The sequence below is a fragment of the Drosophila mojavensis genome, unplaced genomic scaffold (genome assembly GCF_018153725.1).
Source record: "Drosophila mojavensis isolate 15081-1352.22 unplaced genomic scaffold, ASM1815372v1 contig_136, whole genome shotgun sequence".
NCBI classification, from domain to species: domain Eukaryota; kingdom Metazoa; phylum Arthropoda; class Insecta; order Diptera; family Drosophilidae; genus Drosophila; species Drosophila mojavensis.
In genome coordinates, this window is record NW_025318667.1 from 6,699,098 (window position 1) to 6,720,961 (window position 21,864).

A 21,864-nucleotide genomic window follows, 5' to 3' on the forward strand; every position below is an offset into this window, starting at 1 on the left:
CTTGTACATTTGTGAAATGCTTAAGCATTTTGCCAGGCAAATTAGCGAAACGGTTAATGGGGCGAGCTTAACGGATGGTCTGGGCCAGTCCTTTGTTATTCGAGCTACAAAAGGTATTGCGCACTGTGTAGCAAAGCCACTTGAGAGCTTTTCCCTGTTAACCAAGTGAAGTCAAGACAGCTGTTTTGCTTTTTTTTTTTTTTTTTTTTTTTTTTTTTTTTTTGGTTAAGCTCAGCGCCGCCTGAGCAAACTTCAACCGTCAAACGCTGGCCAGCTTAAAGCATCACAGAGTGAGGAAAACAAAAATAAAACCGTATCACACACATCTCTGCTAGGTAAATGCATTAAAGTTGCCATCATTGAGCGGCGTTGTGGCTGGCTTGCTGCTGGCACTGCTGCGGCTCCTGCTCCTGCTGCTGCTGCTGCTGCTCCTGCTCATGCTGTTGCTTGCTGCATGAGTTACCAGCAGACCAATTTCGATGCAGACACACGGGTGTATGCCACTTCACAGGCAGAGCGACCGTGATCCGGGCCACTCTCTCTGTCTCTCTCTTTCTCTTGCTCTCTTGGCTGTCAGGCCGCTTGACAACGTTCTAAATTAAAAATGAACCTCGGCGCCAAAGGCGATGCTGCTGAAAATTGCGCGGCACGCGGGCTAAATCGAGTTTCAGAATTGATTTTCGTAGCCTTTTCCTCTTTTCTCTTTATTTTTTTTTGTTTTTTCGCCTGTGTGTGTGTGTGTGGGTGTGGGTGGGTGTGGCATATGTGCATGCCTGACTGGTTAGACGTCCTCGCGGGCTTTAGTTAGGTGGTGCTTTAATTTCGACTCGCTGTCTCTCTCTCTTTTTGGCTCCCTCTCTCCCTCCCTCTCCCACTCTCCTTTTCTCTCTCTCTCTGTTGCTCATTAAAAATCAAATGATAATTGAGCCACGTTCTAATGAATCTGATTTGCTTTGTTTGTTTGGCTCTTGTCTTAAATTTCCAATTGTTATTCAGTCGAAACTTTGCCGAAATGCCACACACAATTACAGCACTACAGGAAAACAAATACTAACACACACACACACACACACTGAGCGACACCCACAATGTGATGAGGCCGCAGTATTTGTGGCAAATGTTGAACATGGCTTGCAACAAGCGACACGCGCCACAAACTCGGGTTTTGGGTTTGGGTTTTCGGTCGGTCGTTGGTCGCACACACACACACACACACATACATACACACTAAACAACAACCTGTTGACTGAGCCACAGTCGTAGCCAAATCAGCAACATCATCAGCTTGTTGTAGTCGGTTGAAGCTTGTTTCCTGTGCTCTTATTGTCATTTATCTTGTCTGCCCTCACAAAATGTTACTTTCGCCTCAACAATGAAAATCGATAAAAACGAAAAACGAAAAGAAAAAAAAAAATAACAGAAAGAGAAAAACGAAAAAAAAAAGCAGCAAAAAGAAAACACTGTAAGAAATGACCCCAGAGCTTCAGCAACAGCAGCTGACACACACACACACACACACGCACTTACATAAGTTAAGGCAATTTATGCCGCAAGCAAGCAAAGCAAGTGCCCTTTGTATGTAGCTTAACTACACTTAAAGAAATAATAAAAAAAAAACATTTAAAAATATTTACACAAATTTCAGCAATATCGAAAAATCGAAAAATGCTTTAAAAAAACCCAAAAACTAAATTATTTACTAGCATATCATGTATACACATATATACGTATATACACATAGTATTTCTCTCAGTGTAGTGCGCGAAATTGTAGCAGCAGCATGTCAAACAAACACAGGATAAACATTGCGGCAACAACAGCATCCGACACATCTTTTTGGGCAACCGCCTGCAGATTGCTCCTCCATACGCTGACTTCTAAAGGCCATGCCACAAATCGTTATGAATAATGTGGAGCGTAAAATTTTAACGTGAAGAGCCAGAGCCAGCTGGGTCAGTAGCGGGCGGGGGCAGTGGAGCGGAGGGGAGAGGGGGCGGGAGGGGTCTACCGCTGTGTATGCTACATCAAATTTCCTTTTGCATAACAATGAAAATGAAAGCTTCACCTAATTATGCCAAATATTACTGGTATCAAAAGCGAAGTAACAATACAACAAACACACACACACACACACACAGGAGAGCACACAAAAATTATGGCAAATTATGTAAAGTTAAGTAAGGCCCAAGGAATGACACACCGCAACATCAAATCAGAGCTGTTAAAAAAGGCAAGCAAAAAGAAAAGAAAACAAACAAAATGAAAACATACACACATACACAGACAAACATGTATAAAATACAACTTTAATGTCACTTTAAAATCATGAGCCTAAAATGGGTTCAACTAAAATGGGTTGACGTTAGACAACGAGAATAGTGAATGCTCTAAGCTGGGCGAGAATTTAAATGAGTTGATGATATAGATCAAATAAAGAGGAAGATAGAGATAGAGAGAGAGAGAGAGTGAGAAAGAGAGAGAAAAAAACGAAAAAATAGAGAGAGTGAGGAAGAGAAAGAGGGAGAGAGAGGGAGATAAACAGAAATAATGTTAGAGAATAAGATAACAGTAAACAAGAGAGAGAATAAGATATAGAGAGAAAGAGAGAGAAACTGCTACAACTGAGAAAGCTCAAAGACTGAGCGATATAACAAGATTAAAACAGAAAGAGACAAAGTGAGAACTATATTGAGAAAATATAAAAGAAAATATTACAGATAGAATATGAAAGAGAGAATTTGAGAGAATTAATTAGAGACAGACAATATGAGAGAACGAAGATTTGACTAAAAAGAAGAAAATGAGAGACAGAGGGAGATGCAGATTGAGGAAGAGAATGAGAAAAAAAGTCTGTGAAAGAAGCAGAATGAAAGGGAGTGCCTGTGGGAGAGCGAGAGAGAGGCAGAGAAAAAAAGAAGATTACTATTTAGGGACTTTTTGGATTTAAGGTAGATATTAAAGAAGTACGAGAAAGAGAGACAGAGAGACAGAGAGATAGAGAGAGAGGGAGAGAGGGAGTGCGTGCCTCTGAGAAAGAGAAAGAAAGGGAGATGGAAAGTAGGAGTATAATCTATTGGATTTATAGACATTATTACTAAATTATTTTTTTTTTAAGTTAGGGGAATCTTAAAATTTGTAAAAATTATGGAAGACTCAAGGAGAGGTAGATAGATAGAGAGGAAGAGGCAGAATGGGAGAGAGAGCAGACTGCTCGAGACAACACAAGAGCTAAATTTAGTATTAATAAGTAATTCGGAACATTGTTTGGTATATTTAGTAAATGAACCACTTGGATGGCATAACTCTCAGCTTTCACTAAACTTAGCTCAACAAATGTGAAATAAATGTATGCATATTTCAAATAGTTTCGCTAACTAAGCTTTTATTTAGTCAATTTTGGACAAAAAGTTATCAAACAACATTTTAGCTATGCGGGCAGTCACGTCTATAATATATATAATATGGAATATATATTATTTAGTATTTTATGCACAAATGACATGAAAGTTTTACCAAAAGAAACAACAACAACTTTCACTTAAAGAGGCTATAACGGCATCAGGTGAATTTTTGTTGTTGTTGTTGTTGTTTTTCGGGCTTCATTCACATTGCGTAACGATTTTTAATGAGTCGACTTAAGTTTCAGGCTAACACAAATTTCGCAGCGCCTGCCAATACACGAGGCCCGGACAGACGGCATTATGATTTTTATTGCTGTTGTCGTTGCTGTTGTTGTTGTTGTTGTTGCTGTTGTTGTTGTTTTAGCTGTGCTACTGTTGACCCTTAAATGTTATTTGCCTACTAATTTGTATACAGCGAAAGTTGCAAAGTACCCGGCCTCAAACAAAGGCAAACAAACACACACGCACACACACACAGAGAGACCCGAGTGGGGTATGGAGTGGCTGGTGTTGGTAAGTCATGGCAAGGCTGGGCATGTCGTGTCCTGTCGTATCGTGTCGAGCTCGCACTGGCGCAGGCCAAGCACAAACAGCTTCCGTTTCCGCTTTCCTTTTTCGAAGCAGCTCGTCGGCAACTTGGGCTTGACACTCATCTGTTTTGCTGTGTGCGCAAGGGTTGCCGCCTCGCTGAACACTTGAGCAGCGCCAACAACAACAGCTACAAGAACAAGAATAACAACAACAGCAGGAGCAGGAGCAGGAGCAGAAGCAGCAGCAGGAGCAGCAGCATGCCAGTTAAAGCAAGACATGCGGGGGGAGTGAGCGGGGTGTGAATGGGGTTAGGGGTCTGCTGCAAAGATGTGGGCTAAATGTAGCAGAAAGCACTTCATAATTTAATTAGTGCTGCTGCCCGTTAGACATCTTCAGAGAGCGTGTGTGAGTGTGTGTGTGTGTGTGTGTTTACAGGTAGCGAGAAAAAACATTATTAATTATTATAATAAACAATTTTACGCACGTTGTGATAGTAACAACCGCAACAACAACAGCAACAACAACAGCAACAACAACAGCAACAACAACAGCAACAACAACAGCAACAACAAGCAGCCGCAGGTGAGACAGGTGTTTGTTGTGGGCGGCCTATGAGAATGATAGATATTCAGGCGTAAAAGTAGTTGGCCAAAAGGGCTGACGGGCTGATAATTAGTTACACGCAAGCCCAAAGCGCTGCAAAAGGCAACAGACAGTGAGTGAGATGGGCAGAGAGTGAGAGAGAGAGAGAGGGGGAAGGGAGGATGAAGCAGCTCTTGTTGCCACTAAAAAGGCTCGGGCAAATAATTGAAAAAGCAAATGAAATATGCATGAAAAATTATGAAATATGAAGCATGTGGCATGCTTTAAGGCGTTGCGGCAAGCTCTAAAGCGATGCACGCCAAACAGAGAGAGAGAGTGAGAGAGAGAGAGAGAGAGAGAGTCAGCTAGAATGAGAGACAGACAGTGTTGGGACAAAGCATAACGCAACGAAACGTAACGATAGCAAAGCAAACACAAACTGAAAACTGAAAACAGAGAAATAAAAGCTGAGAGCTGAGAACTGAGAACGCACCGAGCACCAACATAAAAATGTTTTCAAGTAAATGAAAATAAACAATATATTTAAACAAGCGGCTGGGGAACAAAGCAGCTGACTCTAAAAAAAAAAAATAATACAAAAAAAAATGCAAAAAAAAAATACAAAAAAATAAATACAGAACAAAACAAAACAAGCAAACAACAACAACAACAACATGACGCAAACTGGGGATGCTCCTAGGGTCGTTCAGCATGAGGGGCGAAAAGTGCCAGATAATGGCGCAGAAAGCAACAGAAAAGAAATATAGGAAACAAGTTGAGAAAGATTTGTGCGTGTTGGGGGAAAAATATAATATATACATATATATATATATATATATATATATATATATATATATATATATATATATATATATATATATATATATATATATATATATATATATATTGTAAATAACTACAGGATGTATATACATCAATTGCAGCTAATGAGAAACCAATTCTGATTGCTTGTTGTGTTCATTGTTCATTGCCAGCAAATTGTCTAATTGCAGCGCTCAATTAAGCTAATAGTGTGCGAGAGCTAGCCCCAGGGAGCTGCCAACTTGTTGGATTATGGCTAGGGACTGCCAACTTGTATTTAACCATAATTGATATCAAAGTGAAAATGTAACGAAAATGAAATGTTTGAGCATTGCCAAGTTTTTGGGGCTTTCGACTGACTTGGAGTGCTGCCAACTTGCTGCGATGTTTGAAAGGCAATTACCGTTAATAAAAGCATAAGCTTTTTGTGCTTAACCGACACCACAAATACTTTTTAGTGGCTAATATGGATATGTGACAGAGATAGGGCTGCCAACTTGTCGGATTGCCAAATTTTGGTTAACTATTTTCATATACAGTAGAATCTGGCTATAATGACTCCGCTTAAAGCATCCGTTCGGTTATATAACCAGTGAACTCTAAAAGCGAAATACTTGGCCTACAGCACTGCCAACTGTTTGCCGTATTGGAGTGCTGCCAACTTGCTGCTGAGCCTGAAATAGCTGCCAAGAAAATGATAAACCTTTAACCAACTTTTTGTGTGTTTCATAACAATTGAGAAGTACTTTAGGATTCCATAGACATGTATGTGTGCAACAGTAAAAGCTAGCCGAAGGGCTGCCAACTTGTTGAATTGTGTGTAGTAAGTGCAAAACTTTTAGTTAACCGCCATTTATATTTATATATTGTTTGTTGTTCATAAACAAGCTCAAAGTAAAATATTTGGCCTACAGCCAACTCGCTGCTAAGTTTAAAAAGCAATTACTTCCGATAAAATAATCATAGTAGTAGTAGTAGTAGTAGTAGTAGTAGTAGTAGTAGTAGTAGTAGTAGTAGTAGTAGTAGTAGTAGTAGTGGTAGTAGTAGTAGGGCTAACAACTTTGTGTGTTTAGGAAACACTTCAAAACTTGTTATCAAAGTATTTTATTTACATATGTGTGCAATGGGAAGAAGGCTAATGTAAACTTATTGTTTTTACTGTATATAGATTATATATATGTATATCTACATATGTGATATGTAAAACCGCTAAGCCAAAATGCTTGACCTCGTTTGCAGACTTGGAGCGCTGACAATTTGCTGGCAAATTTCAAACCAATTACTGTTAATGAAATGACAAAGGCTGCACTTAAGCAACACGTAAAAGGTCTCGTAATACAATATATATATGTATATATGTGTCATATTTTGTATACATATAATAGTTGATAGTAATTAAATGCGTGCTGTCCACTCGCTTCGACATGCCAGAGCATAATGAGAGCTTTTCACATATTAAAAACGATGAATTAAACAAATGCCGCCCACAATGAATACATAATATACATGGATACACTATGCAATATATATAATTGTATATATATGTATATGCTTCTCTATATGTGGCTACCTATCCATAAATGCTCTCAAAGCGCACAGATGACAAATGAAAGTTTTCAGTTCATGCCATTCACGCAAGCGCGAAATACGCTTTCATCTGTCGATAGATGATATGTGTGTGTGTGTGTGTGTGTGCTGCTGCTGGAGTCAAAGTTTTCGGGCTGCGCTTTTCCAGTTGTGGAAAATGATTACACTGCCCCTCGCTTCCCCTCGCCTCATTACATTGCTAATTGCTGACAGCTATAATAATTTCAGTCAATAATTGCGCAGCCATTTAATGTCTACAGTTGGTTAACAGTTAACTGTTAGCAGTTAACATTTAGTGACACCCATAAGCGCTAATTAGAGTGGGCTTTCAATTCAGTATCATATCAAGCAATCGAGAATTTATGACTGATAGACATTTGACTCGAGACAGCGCCCCCTCATTGGAGCAGCGCATCCGCCTCTTCGCACCGCCTCTTCGTACCGCCCTCTCGGTATAGGTGACAAATAACAGGTATAGCAGGTATACGGCTCCGGCTGCTTATGCGTTTGTTATTCATTGAATTATTATGTAACATAATTGTGTGCCCCAAAAAGTATGCAAGGAACCAACGGAATGCCACAATATTGCCAAGCACTCATGTTGGCTTACAATGCACTATGGGGAAAAATCCAAATTATCGGGTATTAATTAATAACTTAAAAACTAAGCCAGATTTTTTGATCCGGTTTTTGTATTATTAATATGTATACCATCAGAAATATATTTTAGAAAAATGGGCGTGTCACCGCCCACCCAAAAAAAATTTATTAAAATTTTGTATTAAAAATTTTTTTTTTTTTTTAAGAATTTTGCTTGTTCATACTTTAAAATAATAATTTTAATTGAAAACAATCGAACTTTCATAAAATCGAAATTAGTTTTCTTCAGTTTCGAGTTCCAAATCAGCCAGAAATATTGATCCGCTAAAAAAATTCGGGTTCTTCAACTGATTTAATTGTGCCTTCAACTTTACATAATACAATACGTACAACTTCATTAGACAGCGACCTTTATGCTTTCAAACTCTTTTCTAAAGATTTGCCGAAGAAATAATCTGATCAGATGTATCCATTGTTAAAAACCATCAGCGAAATTATGGATTCTGCTCTCATGCTCTCATGCATGATGAAATTAGTCTGATTTATAGACCTGGTTGGGCAAATCAGACGCTTCCTTACCAAAAAGCCTACAGGATGAACAGTACTTTCCATAATCTGCCTCAAATGAACAATTATTTTTATAAACATTTGCTGTCATAGGCAGTCATTCATAGTTGTCAGCTAGTTTTTGTTCCTGCTGCATTTCTTCCATTTGTAATTTATATTTTGGCAAAAAAAGCGGCTTTTGCTTTTTTAATATCATTTATAAGTTGAATCAATATTAGTCTTATTTAGTTTCAAAATCACAATTACTATTTCTTGGTTAGAGTTGCCTTTTTCATTGAGCCAAATATCACACAGGTCAGCTCATAGTCACCTGCTAAAAATTGATTTGCGCCGGTTGTGCGCAAAAGTGCACATTGAGACAAAGGCACTAAGATCCCAATTGATTACTCTATAACATGCAATTGGAATTACACTGGTGCGCCCTGGTGGCTGTTTTATATGTCTTTGCAAAGTTTAATTTTATTTACAAGAAATGAAATTTGACAACATTTGCTAATTATACAATAAATGATTAAAATAAGTTCAAACATCAATTGGTTTTTAAGCCAACGCATAGTAGAAGCCCTAAAAATTCATATCCTTTTTAAATTTCTCAAAAATAATGTCTGGTCATTGAATAACGATGATTTGAAAATCGGCTAACACAAATTGTAAGCTGAAGGCAAATGCTTTTCGAAGATAACAGCTGACTTTAACAGCTGTTAGGCTTAACAGTGGACTGTTATTCAACATTTTGGGTACAGTACCTTAAAGTTTGGAGTTTTATTAAGATGTTAACATAAAAAAATTATAAATTTTCATACTTCGCAAAAATGACTAAATACCCGAAAAACGGCAAAATTCCCCATAGTGCAATGTGGTCTATAGACTATGTCTCTCTCTCTGTGAGTACGTGTGTGTATGTGTGTGTGTGTGTTGGCATGGTATTTGTGTGCACATAAAAGCCCTTAAATATTTTGACAGCAAATACGCTAGAAAGAAAAGAGCTCAACGTGAGAGAGATGGAGAGCGATTGAGTGGGAGTGCAAGAGAGAGAGAGAAAGAGAGAGAGAGAGAGAGAGAGGGCAAAGGACGGGCAACGGGCAGCAGCGTCAGCAATATTTTTAAGCGAATGCTCAGCTGTCCAGGTTTTTGATGCACGTACATCACAAAACTGTGATAAGCTATGGGTGGGTGTGTGTGTATATATATATATATGTGTGTGTGTGTGTGTCTATGTGTGTGTACAAAACAATTTGCTGCAAAATCTCAACGGCACAGACACACGGCAAACATTTAAAATACGTTGCTTCAGCTGTTTGCATTGAATGTGACAGATACAGACAGACACACACACACACACACACACACACACACACACACACACACACACACACACACATACAGTGACACTCTGCTAGGTGTGTGAGTTGACTGTGCCTTCTGGCAGTTTCCTTTAAAGCTCTGAAGCCGCCTAAACGCCATAAAAATAAAAAAATGAAGAGAAGAGAAAATCAGAAAAAAAAAAAAAATAAAAATAAAAATAAAAATAAAAACAAGTAAGAAGACTCTAGTCGAGACTGCTCGACTAGGAGATACCCTGAACCCTCTAATCTGATATTCCAATCACTCTGCGCTTCTTTTCGGCACACATACATACACACACACGTATTAGAATGCGCTCTGCTAACTGCGCAGTAAGCAGCGACTGCGCTTGTGCTGCGCTGCAGTGTGGGCAACATTATAAGGATTTATTTGTTAAATATTTTAATTTCTAGACGTACAATCTTAATGAAACTTTCAGAACATAATCATAATTTTCAAATGTATGTACATTCCAAAGCACAAGTCTCTAGTACTTGAAATACGCCTTTTACAAAGGTGAGGGTGAGGGGGTTGATATAGGGGTGGGGGTAAATTACAACAAAAATCGAAATTATATAAAATGCATATAAGTCTACATATAAAATTTGGAAGCTCTAGCTCTAAAGGTGTAGGAGGTATAATTAAATAACTAGCTTTCGATAAGGTTTTTGATCGATAATAAATTATCGGGAGTAGTTATCGATATAAAAAGAAAAACTTGATATGCGCGTGATATACACGGACCTAGGAATAAAAATTTCAAGTCTCTAGCTCTTATATCTTCTGAAATCGACGCGTTCATACATACGGACGGACGGACGGACGGACGGACGGACGGACGGACAGACAGACGGACAGGGCCAAATGGACTTAGCTCGTCGCCCTGATCAAGAATATATATACTTTGTGGGGTCTGCCACGCCTCCTTCTGCCTGTTACATACTTTTAACAAAACCATTATACCCTGATTTCCCATTTTCAATGGGTTCAGGGTATAAAAATTGCTTCACATCGATTTTGCATGCGAAAACTGAATGTTTCGCTATTCTTTCAATATATTCTATGCCAGCTCTCTCTGTGTGTGTTTGTGTGTGTGTGTGTGTGCTTTCTGTTGGCTGTGGCTTTGCATACCCAACTCATACCCCCAACCGAGCGCTGTTTGACAGACTTGACTGCCAGGCTGATGGCATGATTGGCGATTACGTAACAATTTTTTGTTCTTCTCCTGCTGCTGTTGCTCCTGCTGCTCCTGCTCCTGCTGCTGGCCTTAGGCTATTCAGGCTAATAGGCAAATACCGGAAGTGCGCTCGAGGTTCAGTCGGGTGTCAACTGCTAGCCAAAACGTCGCCATCCAGCTGACTTTAAGCATTGCATTTAAAGGCTACTTTCCATCTGTTTTACTTTGGCCAAGTGTCTAATTAGCTAATAATCAGATATTGCATTCATTCTCTCTCTCTATATATATATATATATATACATATATATATTTGTATAGCATATTCATTGTAGCTTTACAATGGGCAAACTTCGCAGCATAATGATGGGGCCAGTTTGGAATTTCACAGTTCTTTAAGGCCAACTTGTTAGCCAACTTGAGTGGATGTTCACTGTCAAACTTTGTTTGAAGTTCCCGCCAACAAGAGCAACAAGAGCAAACATTTTTCCATAAGAAAACATTTCTCTTTATTAATTTTTTGCGAAATGGCACAAAAACCGGCAGCAAAACGAAAAAAAAAAACCAAAAAAAAAATAAAAAATCTGCTCTCATGATGATATGAATCTGCGCGAAATAAAATGGAATGAAATAATACTGTTGGAAATTTCCAAGTCGGAAAACACAGAAAACTTAATGAGTTTTTCAATAAACTGATGACGGCGCCTGCTGCTGACTTATCTGGTTTGCCACGCCCACGCTTTCGCTCACGCCCTCACGCCACGACGTGGCCTTATAGCCCGGCACCAGCTAACGAGCTGCCCATCAAATGCTCGGACCTCTGTCAGAGCTAGCCAACCTTAACTTGAACTTCCACCTCAACCCCATCAACAAATTGCTTTTGCGGCTTTGTGGTAACATTTTGCTTGCCGTTACCGTTGCCTTTAGCGTTACCGTTACCATTACCTTTACCTTTACCGGTTACCTTTGCCGGTTAGCAGCGCCCGTCAACGACACTGTCAACTCCCCCTCTCACCCCGACTCCTGCCACAGCCGAGCTTAGAGCCCAACAAAGCCACCGGAGCGCTGCAACCTCAAGCATACACTGCCACGCCCCATTGTCGTCTCCTGGCTCCTGGTTCGCTTCACTCCAGTTTCGATTGGATATTTGCGTTCAGTTCAGTTCGTTTCTGGCTTTAAAGCCAAAAGCCCAGCGCACAGCACGCACAATAAATTAAGCAAATTTATGGCCAACTCTGGCATCCAAAACTCTATCCGCTAAACCAACCAGCCAACCAGCCAACCACCCCGGCCAGCACCACGCTAACCAACCATCCAGCACCACCCACAATCTTGCAGCTTTTGAATTCATTGATTACCACTTTCGCGTGCCAGTGGCTCCGCATTAAATTCATTGGCTTTGCCACCGCCCAACCGCCACACCTCCACGCCCCCTCGCTCGCTTACACTGCTCAGCAGAATTTGAGCACTTGTCACAAATTAACAAAATATTGACAAGCAACAACATTTTAGCAATATGCTAGACTAAAATGCAAACAGAATGAATTGAATATATTTTTCAAGTTTAGGGAATAGAATCTGTAGCTTAAACAAGGAAAAAGCTGGATCAAATTAAAGTGGGTAAAATTTAATTGGTTTCAAGAAACAGTACTGAATCTAAAAAAGAATAAAATAAACTTAAAAAAAAAATATATATATATATATATATATATATATACAAAAAATTAAATAAAAATATGCATAAAATAATTTGAGTAGGTAAAGTAAAATTCGGTTAAAACATAAATTTGTATTCTTATATATTTCAAAGGAAAGCAAATTGTATAGAAGTCAAATCTCATACTGCACCGGATCTTGACTTTAAATCTAATGAAGGACCAGTTCAGAACGTCTTGAGAAAGGTCTGAGTAGTTCCTTAATAGTAGACGCCTAGACAGACCTTTGACTGTCTTGGAATTGTTGCCGTCTGAGGATTCCCTTAATTGTGGACAGGCGTTTAGGCCGAGTCAGAGCTTTTGGCTGTGAATGTCCTTTGAATTTCAATATCAATGTATTTACTGCTTCGTGTGAATCAAATAATGTATCTGAGTCTAAAATCGGACAAAAAGTATCCCAATATACCGCAGTTTCCTCAGGCTGTTTCCTTTGCGATACACCCGCAGGGTCTCGCAGGTGTCAGAATATGTTGATTCCAATCTAATACACCCAGAGCTCATGCAATGACACTTCTGGCCAATTGAGGCTCAAATGAGTTCCGCAATCATGTAGCAGAGTTTTGTCAGCTGGCAGGACGAGTTTATTAAATACTTGACTACAGCTTGTCGCTCTTCAATTTTGGGCAGATGCTTCGATTGTTGTGCTACCTTTAAGAAATGAATGACACGGCCCACTTACTCACTCACTCACTCACACACACACACACACACACACACACACACACACACACACACAAACGCACACACTCTTTGTGCTGTGCTGGCCGACGCACGTACGGCTTAAAGAAGCTTAAGCAACGGCCGCCGCTCGAGGAGGACGTCTATAATTTCTTTTGTTGGCTCATTTCATTTGGCAGTACGCGACGGTATTTCATTATTAATGGAACTTTGATTAAATTGCAAGTCGCTAGTCGCTAGTCTCGAGTCTCAAGTCGCCTCCGTGCTGGCATATAAAAAATTTACGATGTCAAATTTACACAAATTAGTCGCATCCGGTACGGAGTCCGCAGGGCCAGGCACAAAGCTGGCCAAAATGCTCTTCTGCTTATTGCTGCAGCATATTTCATTTGCACTCCGCAATTTATTTCATATTCCCACCGATAATCGAGTCTATGCGACTCGCATATAAATCAAAGCAAAGTCAAAGCCAAAGCCAGAGCAGAGCAATATTTGCCTTGGCAAACGAAACTTACGGGTCGATTAAAATATTGCCATTCGATACAGTTTTGATTTACGAGAGCTATCTAAAGAGCGCTACGACTTTTGCATTTATTTCGCAAATTATTTATTTATTCAGGTAATATCTATTTTGGTATACTTGAGAGTATACCCATCGGATGTTGCAGATGACATGGTTTTTCTTTCAAATATTGATTAGCTTCGTAATCATCCTAAATATACTTATTGAAAGACCTATTTATTAAACTCAAATAAATTCATCTCAATAAATCCAATATATGCTATCCTCGTATATGTATATACAAGTCGAGTCCCGATAATTATAAATGGAGTCAGTTTTTCTTTTTTTTTTCGATTATCGAGAATTATCGAGAATGATTTTGTTTATCGAGGATAAATTTTTTGGACTTATCGCGATTTTCGATTTATACAGTCGACTCCCGATTATTTAGAATGCCATACGGATCATTTTTTCGACTTACACATACATTCATATTATCGATAATTATCGAGAACGACTTTTTTCAAGGGGATAGAATTTGTTTTCGACTTATCGTGATTTTCGATTTATAGAGACTTTCATATATTGCATTTCCATTTCAGCTGTCGATTCGCTTTATTAAATTCATGTTTCCAACAACTGCCCCTATCACTTGCCTCAGTTGATAAAGGGGTTTGTGTAATTATAATAACTCCTATTGAATTACACACAATCAAATCAATAAAATAGTTGAGCAGCAGCTACACACACACGCACGCTCTCTCTCTCTCTCTCTCTCGCTCTCTCGCGCTCTCTGTCTCTGTCTCAGCTCAAATTTATCAGATTTAATTAAAGTACAAAAGCTGCATTTTAATTAAGGCTAAGCCACGCCCATTTAGTTGCCGCCTTTGCTTGCTTTGCGTTATGTCTCTGTTAGTGCACAGTAATTTTGCCAAAGGGGCGTGGCTGGCAGCAAAATTGCAGCACTGTGCTGACGTTTACCAAATTAAGCACACACCCACACACACACACACACGTATGTCCATGTGTGTACTTGTGTGCTAAAGGTCAGCTGGTTTCTCTGGCAAATGTATCGAAAATAAATGCAGCTGACAGCTGAGCCTGAGATCGAGCTGTAAGTGCATTATAATGTCAATTCGCCAGGTATTTCCAGGTATTTCCAGCTGGAGCTGCACAAAATGGCGCCAGCTCATTTCAATTAAATGCCAGCTGCCAATTCATTTGCCCACTTGGCCTTGGCATTCAATTGTCGTCGGCCTACTTGAAAATGTGCAATAAAAATACGACTTGACCATGGCTTATAGAGACTTACTACTTGGCCAGCCAAGCGCAGTTCACACTCTTAATCCGATTCGGCCCCTTTGGCCCCTTTGCATGTAATATTGTATGTTAATTTCACTTTGCATTGAAATTAGTTTATGCAATTCGCCATTTGCCTTTGGCCAGCCAATAACATTGGCCAACAAAATGTTTGTTTATATTTGATGCATTTGATAGCCAGATCTTTGTTTTGTTAATGTGCTCAAGTCTGGCTTAAACTGAACTGGGTTGCATGTAAGATAATCTTATATAGAGACCTACTCTGGGCTGGGTCAAAGAATGATTTATTGTCTCATGGTTATCTATTTTTGTCGGCATAAAACTGAGAAACTTGATGATAAGAATATATAAGAGACAAACGCTGAGCTTAAATTGAACTGATTTATATTTGAGATAATCTCATATAAAGATCTACTCTGGGCTGGATCAAAAAATTATCTTTAGTTTTTATGGCTATCTAATTTATAAGATAAGAACTTTAAGCCTTACAAATTCTGAGATAGGATTAGAATAATCAATAGCGGACCCTTACAAACTCAGCGATAGATAGACTGGAATTAAGGAATGAATTTATGCAAGAGTCTGGACTATATCCAGACGCGGAATCAGAAGAATAAAAATCAATACAAGCAATTCACTCTGACTCTGGCTTCACCCCGAAGCACTGAAACGGTGCCTGAAGGAACTCCGCTAAACTAGTTCCTCTCTCTAGGAACTAAAGACGCTATTATAGATCCAGATTCAGTCTCTGATAAACTTTTGCTACATTTCAGCTTACAAGCTTTTGTATGCCTGTGCAACAGCTTGCTTATTTATGGGCGCCAGATATACATATACATTACATTATGTAACAGTTTTATTTATATACAAAATATTTGTTGCTGTTTAGTGGCGTTGGAAACGCATTCAACCATATGGCCTGAGCCAATTAGATTTTAATAAGCCTGTGCATTCACATCAATAATTCGCAATGTTTTTATTTATTTTATTTTGTTTTTTTCTTGTGTTTTCCCTTATTTAAATTTTTATTTTTTTTAATAGAATTAGTATTCATAGGTCTGCGCATAATGCGTATTGCAGATTTTTTTGTTTAGAAAATACCAATTTTATGTTTATTTAAGGCAATTTGAAAAAATTTCATGTCAAATGCTTATAAATGAGGTTGATGCGACACCCTTTGGGAATGCTGTTGGCATTCGGGCGCATTTCGCTGAAAGTCAACTTGATATATGGGCTAATGATGTTGACGAGAGTGGGGAGTGGGAGAGTGATGGGAGAGAGAGAGGGGGGAGGTAGATTGTGAGTGAACAGAGAAACACCTAAGCTAACAATGGCGCCTTTGTTCTTGCCTAACCGTGTCGGTTTTGTCGAGCACTGCGGCAACCCGGGCATATTGCAACCAACTGCCGTGGCAACAACACCAAACACCCTCGGGCAACGTTTGAGGTGCTCATGAATATATCATGACAATATTGAGCCAATGTGTGGCAGAAGAAGAAGAAGAAGAAGAAGGAAGAAGAAGCTGATGCCTTGACAGCCCGTCCCATTCGGTTTATCAATACATTTTAACAATGCAGTTTGATGTTGTTACAGCAACTCAATGCTTCACTAACTTTCTATTGTCAGACTGCTGTTGGACATGGTCGGGCCGATTACCTCAGTTGTATGAATAAACTTCATATCTGAAATTTACAGAGAGTGCTCGAGGCTAGGAAGCTACATTAATTGAAACTAAATTTCCATTGCAAAGCTTACACAATTTCAAATTTATGCCAGCTGCAGAAATTCCATCCAGAAGGCATTAAGGATTACTATAAATCAAAATCAATAGCCAATATGTAGGCAGAAGTGCTTCACACTGCAAATGCTGCATTAATTAAGCAGCTCAGCGTAGCTAAATTTTCAATATAATCAATATAATATTTCAAGTATAAGCAACCTGACGAAATGCTATCCGGATTAGATATGTAATGGCAAGACATTCTCAGCAGGCAAACATTCATTGAATTTCAATTAGCTAACTATACATATTAGTTAGGGAATACTTGTTGGCTTATCAGCTCATTTTCAGGACAAGTAGATTCTGCCTTAAATATATAGATATACTAAATTTAGTCACAGTTTAAACACCAAAGTTCAAACTTCTCATCTCGAAATAAATTCTATCTTTAAAAAGCAATTCTCCCTAGTTATATATTTTAGTGCAGGTATACAAAAGTCGTATACTCCTCTCAAATATTTATTTTTCTTTCCCATACACTGGGTTTGCCATATGCTTTGCAAAATAACCTTGTTGTTGTTGTCTTAAATTAATTTAAAAATGGCTAGCGACTGACTTTGCTACATAAAAAGTAGAAAAACTAAATGTAATTAGGTCAAACAGAACAGAATTTCAGGGTGCCCATTGATTCGTGCACTGGAATGCCATTCAAGTAGCGAGAGTATATAAAATGTCAGTTGAACAGTTGAAGAATGTGTAACTCAAATTTGCCTGATGACTGATGACAGTGTCTATCGATAAGACAATCGATAACCGCTATTACTACTAGATAGATTAACCTCTTATTCAAAGTGTGCTTATTAGAGATTCACATCATTTCGTATATCTTTCCAAGGTATATGCTGCAGTTGGAATGTATATTAAAGAGCTATCGATGGACTATCGATAAGATAACCGATATCAGCTACTTCTACTAGTATTATTATACCCTACTCTCTCGACTCTACTCTCATAATTTCGTATATCTTTCCAAGTTATGTACTCCAGTTGGAATGTATATTGAAGAATTATCGATTACCTCGTATATCGGTAGTTTTTAAACTAAATTTTGAAAATTTCAATTATCGATTAATATGTATATCGATAAGATTCTCTTATTTATTATATATTGACCCTTATATCGATAGATTTTCCATATATGGCCTTATATACCGATAGTCTTTAATGATATATTTGATTTGTTTAATTGATGTAGAGCTTGAATATCTTCGCCCGGTAGCTTCCTGCTTATACCTCGATAACACAGCTGAATCATATTCATATTGCCTAGTTAGTAAGCGCTGCCTATCGAGCAACCCTCTTTGCATCCTCTCCGCTCAGCGACGCCCTTGAATTAACGTAATTGCAGCTGCAGCAGTCATTCAATATCTGCATTCGATGCAGCATGCCATGGACTGTCAGGCTTATATAATATTATTCATTTGCCGTGATTTTACTTATGGCCAGCGTTGTCAGAGTATTCAATTTCTTCGCATAATACTGCAGCTACCATTTGCATAAATATCTCTGTGTGTGCGTGTGTGTATGTGTGTGTCTTACACAGGATGCTTCAATTGGATGCTTGAAATCAACTTACAATACCAGCTGAATACATTCGGTGCATTCGCTCTCATTAGTGTAGCTGCAGCATCGGCAATTCTTGATATTGCCCAGGTAACGGAAGGACAGCTGGGCATTAAGCGCTCGTAAGCTAGCATGCATATCAATTAGCAATGTGATTCGCAGTGATTCAGGGTCATAGTTCACGCCAAACGCTTTCGCTGCACCGCCCTTCCGCTCTACCCTAAAACTCTTGCTCTTAATTATGAAGCTTGTAACTGTGCCACGAAAACCGAAATTAAAAAAATAAAGAAAGCCCGAGGAAATAGAAAAACAAGCAGGTGAGAGTGTGCTAATTGAGCGTACTCGACTAGGAAATACCCTGAAAGCTATTATGGGTTTGCTTTGAGCTCTTTTGTTAGAACAGAATGCGGAATCACTTGCAAGCAAATAATTGTTGGGTGTTTTTGGGTGAAAGCCTATGCCTCGTATGGGGTATACACAACTAAATATGGAGTTTAGGCTGTAAACAAAATAATTGTTGGGAATCTATATTGAATTAGCCATGCCTCCTGCTGATCGCTACATACGTACGCATCGAACCAATATACCCTACACATGTGCATGTTCAATGTGTTCACAACTTTCAGCCAGTTCGTAGCTAAGAAATTATTATTTTTATTATTTATTTACTTTTTTTTTTTTGGCACGAACTAAGCCCAAGGCCAACAGCATCTGGTGCAAAGTGAGAAGCGGAGAGGAAGGCGCCAGGTGTTGCGCCTTGTGCAACGTGCAGAAGTTTTTTTTGGCTGAGAACGTTCGGCAAATGTTGTCTGACTACATGTTGCTGGCTCACGGGGCTGATGGCAAGTTTTCTGATGCCTGAGCATGTGGCATGTGGCGTGTGGCATGTGGCATGTGCCATGTGGCACACTGCGAAAGGGGGGCACTTTAACAACAGTTTGCAGCAGCAAACAAAGTTTGCACAGAGACACAGTGCCACAGTGTTTTCACTTAAAGCGAACATTTTCAATTGCAACTCCGATTGGGAAAGTTTGTTGATATTTATGGGATTTAGTAAACATATATATATTTGGGTCATGGGTCTTGATTGATGGCAACGTAGATACAAAATTCTCTTGCATCGATAACTGCCAGCAATCGCAACAACTTGCTCAACTCTTAATGAGATTCTCGAAGTCTCGAATCTTATCTCTCAGTTGAAGCGTCTGAATGCTGAAATTTATTTAGGTCAATAGGTTCGGATGAATGGAAATGTCTTTAATGGAAGTTAAGCTAATAGATTTTTTGCTAAAATCGATATACATCGATAACTGCCAGCAAACACAACAACTTGACCAAGTCTTGATGAGATTCTCAAAGCGAATCTTATGTCTCAACTGAAGCGTCTGAATGCTGAAGGTTAATTAGATCAATTGGTTCTGAAGTCAAAAAGATTTATTGCTTGAATCGATATATATATCAAAAATTAAAAACAATTTAAAAAGATTCTCGAATTGAATCTTATATCTCCGAGTAAAGCGCTTGATAACTGAAATATTTATATCTATGCAAATAAGTTTTGATAGATGGAAGTGTTTTTGATTCTTGAAGGAAGTTAGTCTGAAAATTTTTTAGCATACATCGATATATATCGATAACTGCCAGCACAAACAAAAAACAATTTGGCACAGTCTTAAAGAGATTCTCAAATTGAATATTATTTTTCTTTTTTGATGGATGGGACATCCATGAATTTTAAATTAAATTGATTTAAGGGATTTCTTGCATAAATCGATATAAATCGATAGCTGTCAAAGCGCAAAAAATAAAAACGATTCAGCCCAATCTTAAAGAGATTCTCGAATTGAATCTTATGTCTCCGAGTGAAGCGCCTGAATACTGAAATATATACTTTATATTGTATACATCGCTATATATCGATAATCAAAACAACCTCACAAAGTTTCAAGTCCCGACTTATCTCATCTCTTTGTGAAACTCATGAAGAGCTTTTAGCTTTTAGTTTGTTGAACAAGTTGCCCGGAATTCTGTTCAAGTTCCAACGGAAAGAGTTTGAGTTGAGTTACAGTTGCAATCAAGAGCAATGCTTTAGCATTGGATGAAATCATAGCAACAAAAAAAAAAAAAAAAAAACAATATTTGTGTTCCCTGTAGCCAGTGGAAGCCCAACGGAGCCCAGAGCAGGAGCCCTGAGCCGAGTGCAAATCGTGACCACCTAATCAGACAGTAAACAATAGCCCAACGCAATGTCCGAGAACAAAGGCAGCGACAAGAATGGAGGAGCTCCGGCGCCTGGCGGCAGCCAAGTACCGCCTCCCCAATACATCATAACAACACCCAGCGAGGTGGACGCCGATGAGGTGAGATCGATGGCCGACTTGGAGCTCAGCTCGCCCAGCGATGACAATGTCTTTGTTGTGGGCGAGCACCAGCAGATGCTGCTGCAGCAGCAGCAGCAGACGAAGCTAATGCACACACAGAAATACAGCCAGACGTCGAGCTCATCGAGCACCAGCAGCAAATTGGCCACACGTTCCTATTCCGTGACCAGCAGCAGCAGCAGCAGTGCTGCTGCCACCGCCGCTGCCGCTGCCGCTGCCGCCACTGTAGCCGCAACGACCATACAGCACAGCCAGCAGAAGACCATATCGAGCAGCACGCGCAGCCAGAGCCTGCAGTCGAGCGCGATTGTGGGCGAGCAGAGCGGCCATTTGTTGAGCACGGCAGCGGCGCTGGCGCAGCAGCTGAAGGCGCAGTCGTCCACCTCGATAATTACCAGCGAGCAGCGCAGCAGCAGCAGCACCAGCAGCAGCACCACCCGCTATGTCAGCTCCACCACACAGGGCGCCAGCAGCACCACCGGCGTCAGCAAGTCCAAGTTCCAAAGCTTCCTGCAGCAGCCGGAGGCGCACGGCTTTCTCACGGCCCACCAGAAGCACGTCCGTCAATTCGTGCGCTCCACCTCGGCCCACTCGGAGGCGGCGGCGAGCATTACGCCCGTGAGCGGGGCACGGCCAGAGAAGTGCATACGCAGCGCCTCCACGCAGATCGATGATGCGTCGGCGGCCAGCGGCGATGCCGAGTCCGGCATACAGATGTCCATGTCCAAGCTGGGCCTGCAGCAGTCCTCCTCGATCCTCATATCCAAGTCGGCCGAGACCATCGAGATGAAGAGCAGCTCCTCATCGGCGGGCATGCGCACCCAGCTAACGCTCAGCGGCGGCTTCCTGGCGCCGCCCAATCGCAAGATCACCATACTAAGCCCCATCCATGCCCCGCCGGGACTACACGATATGCTCAAGCGAGTCGGACGCTCGCCCCTATCGCCGCGCATCAGCTTCCCGGGCAGCGAGGCGGATCTCTTTGGGTAAGTTCCTGGAAATTGCAAATACCAGACGAAATCTTACGGAACATTTCATGAAAATTCCTCATACGATGTGACCACACTGAATATTAAAAAGAATTTGTGAGAATTCTAGAAAAACAGCTGTCTGAGAAGATATTTGTAGGAGTTTGGAAGACGTCTTAGATTAAATCAATTAGAGAAGATATTCTAACCATATCGATGAAAACTAAGATACTAAATATTAGATATGTTACCTTTAGAAGAACTGGAGAGAAGAACTTTTAAGATCCTATGAATCCTCAATCTTGTAGAAGATAAGGTATCTTCAGTCTTTCCTTTGAGCTATAGGTAT

At 39.9% G+C, this 21,864-nt stretch overlaps 1 protein-coding gene across 6 annotated transcripts in view; it reads left to right on the plus strand.

Annotated features, from left to right (window-relative positions):
- The window catches only part of LOC6586084 (cAMP-specific 3',5'-cyclic phosphodiesterase), a 234,428-nt gene that overhangs the window by 116,687 nt on the left and 95,877 nt on the right, over positions 1-21,864 (plus strand). For 3 of the 6 annotated variants that reach the window (XM_044011468.1, XM_044011469.1, XM_044011470.1), the window contains exon 2: positions 20,321-21,533. The exons of the other annotated variants lie outside the window; for them this stretch is intronic. In XM_044011468.1, coding sequence (XP_043867403.1) covers positions 20,413-21,533 — 1,121 coding nt within the window. In that variant the 5' untranslated portion in view covers positions 20,321-20,412. The remainder of the gene's footprint in view (positions 1-20,320; positions 21,534-21,864) is intronic. 6 annotated transcript variants of the gene reach the window in all.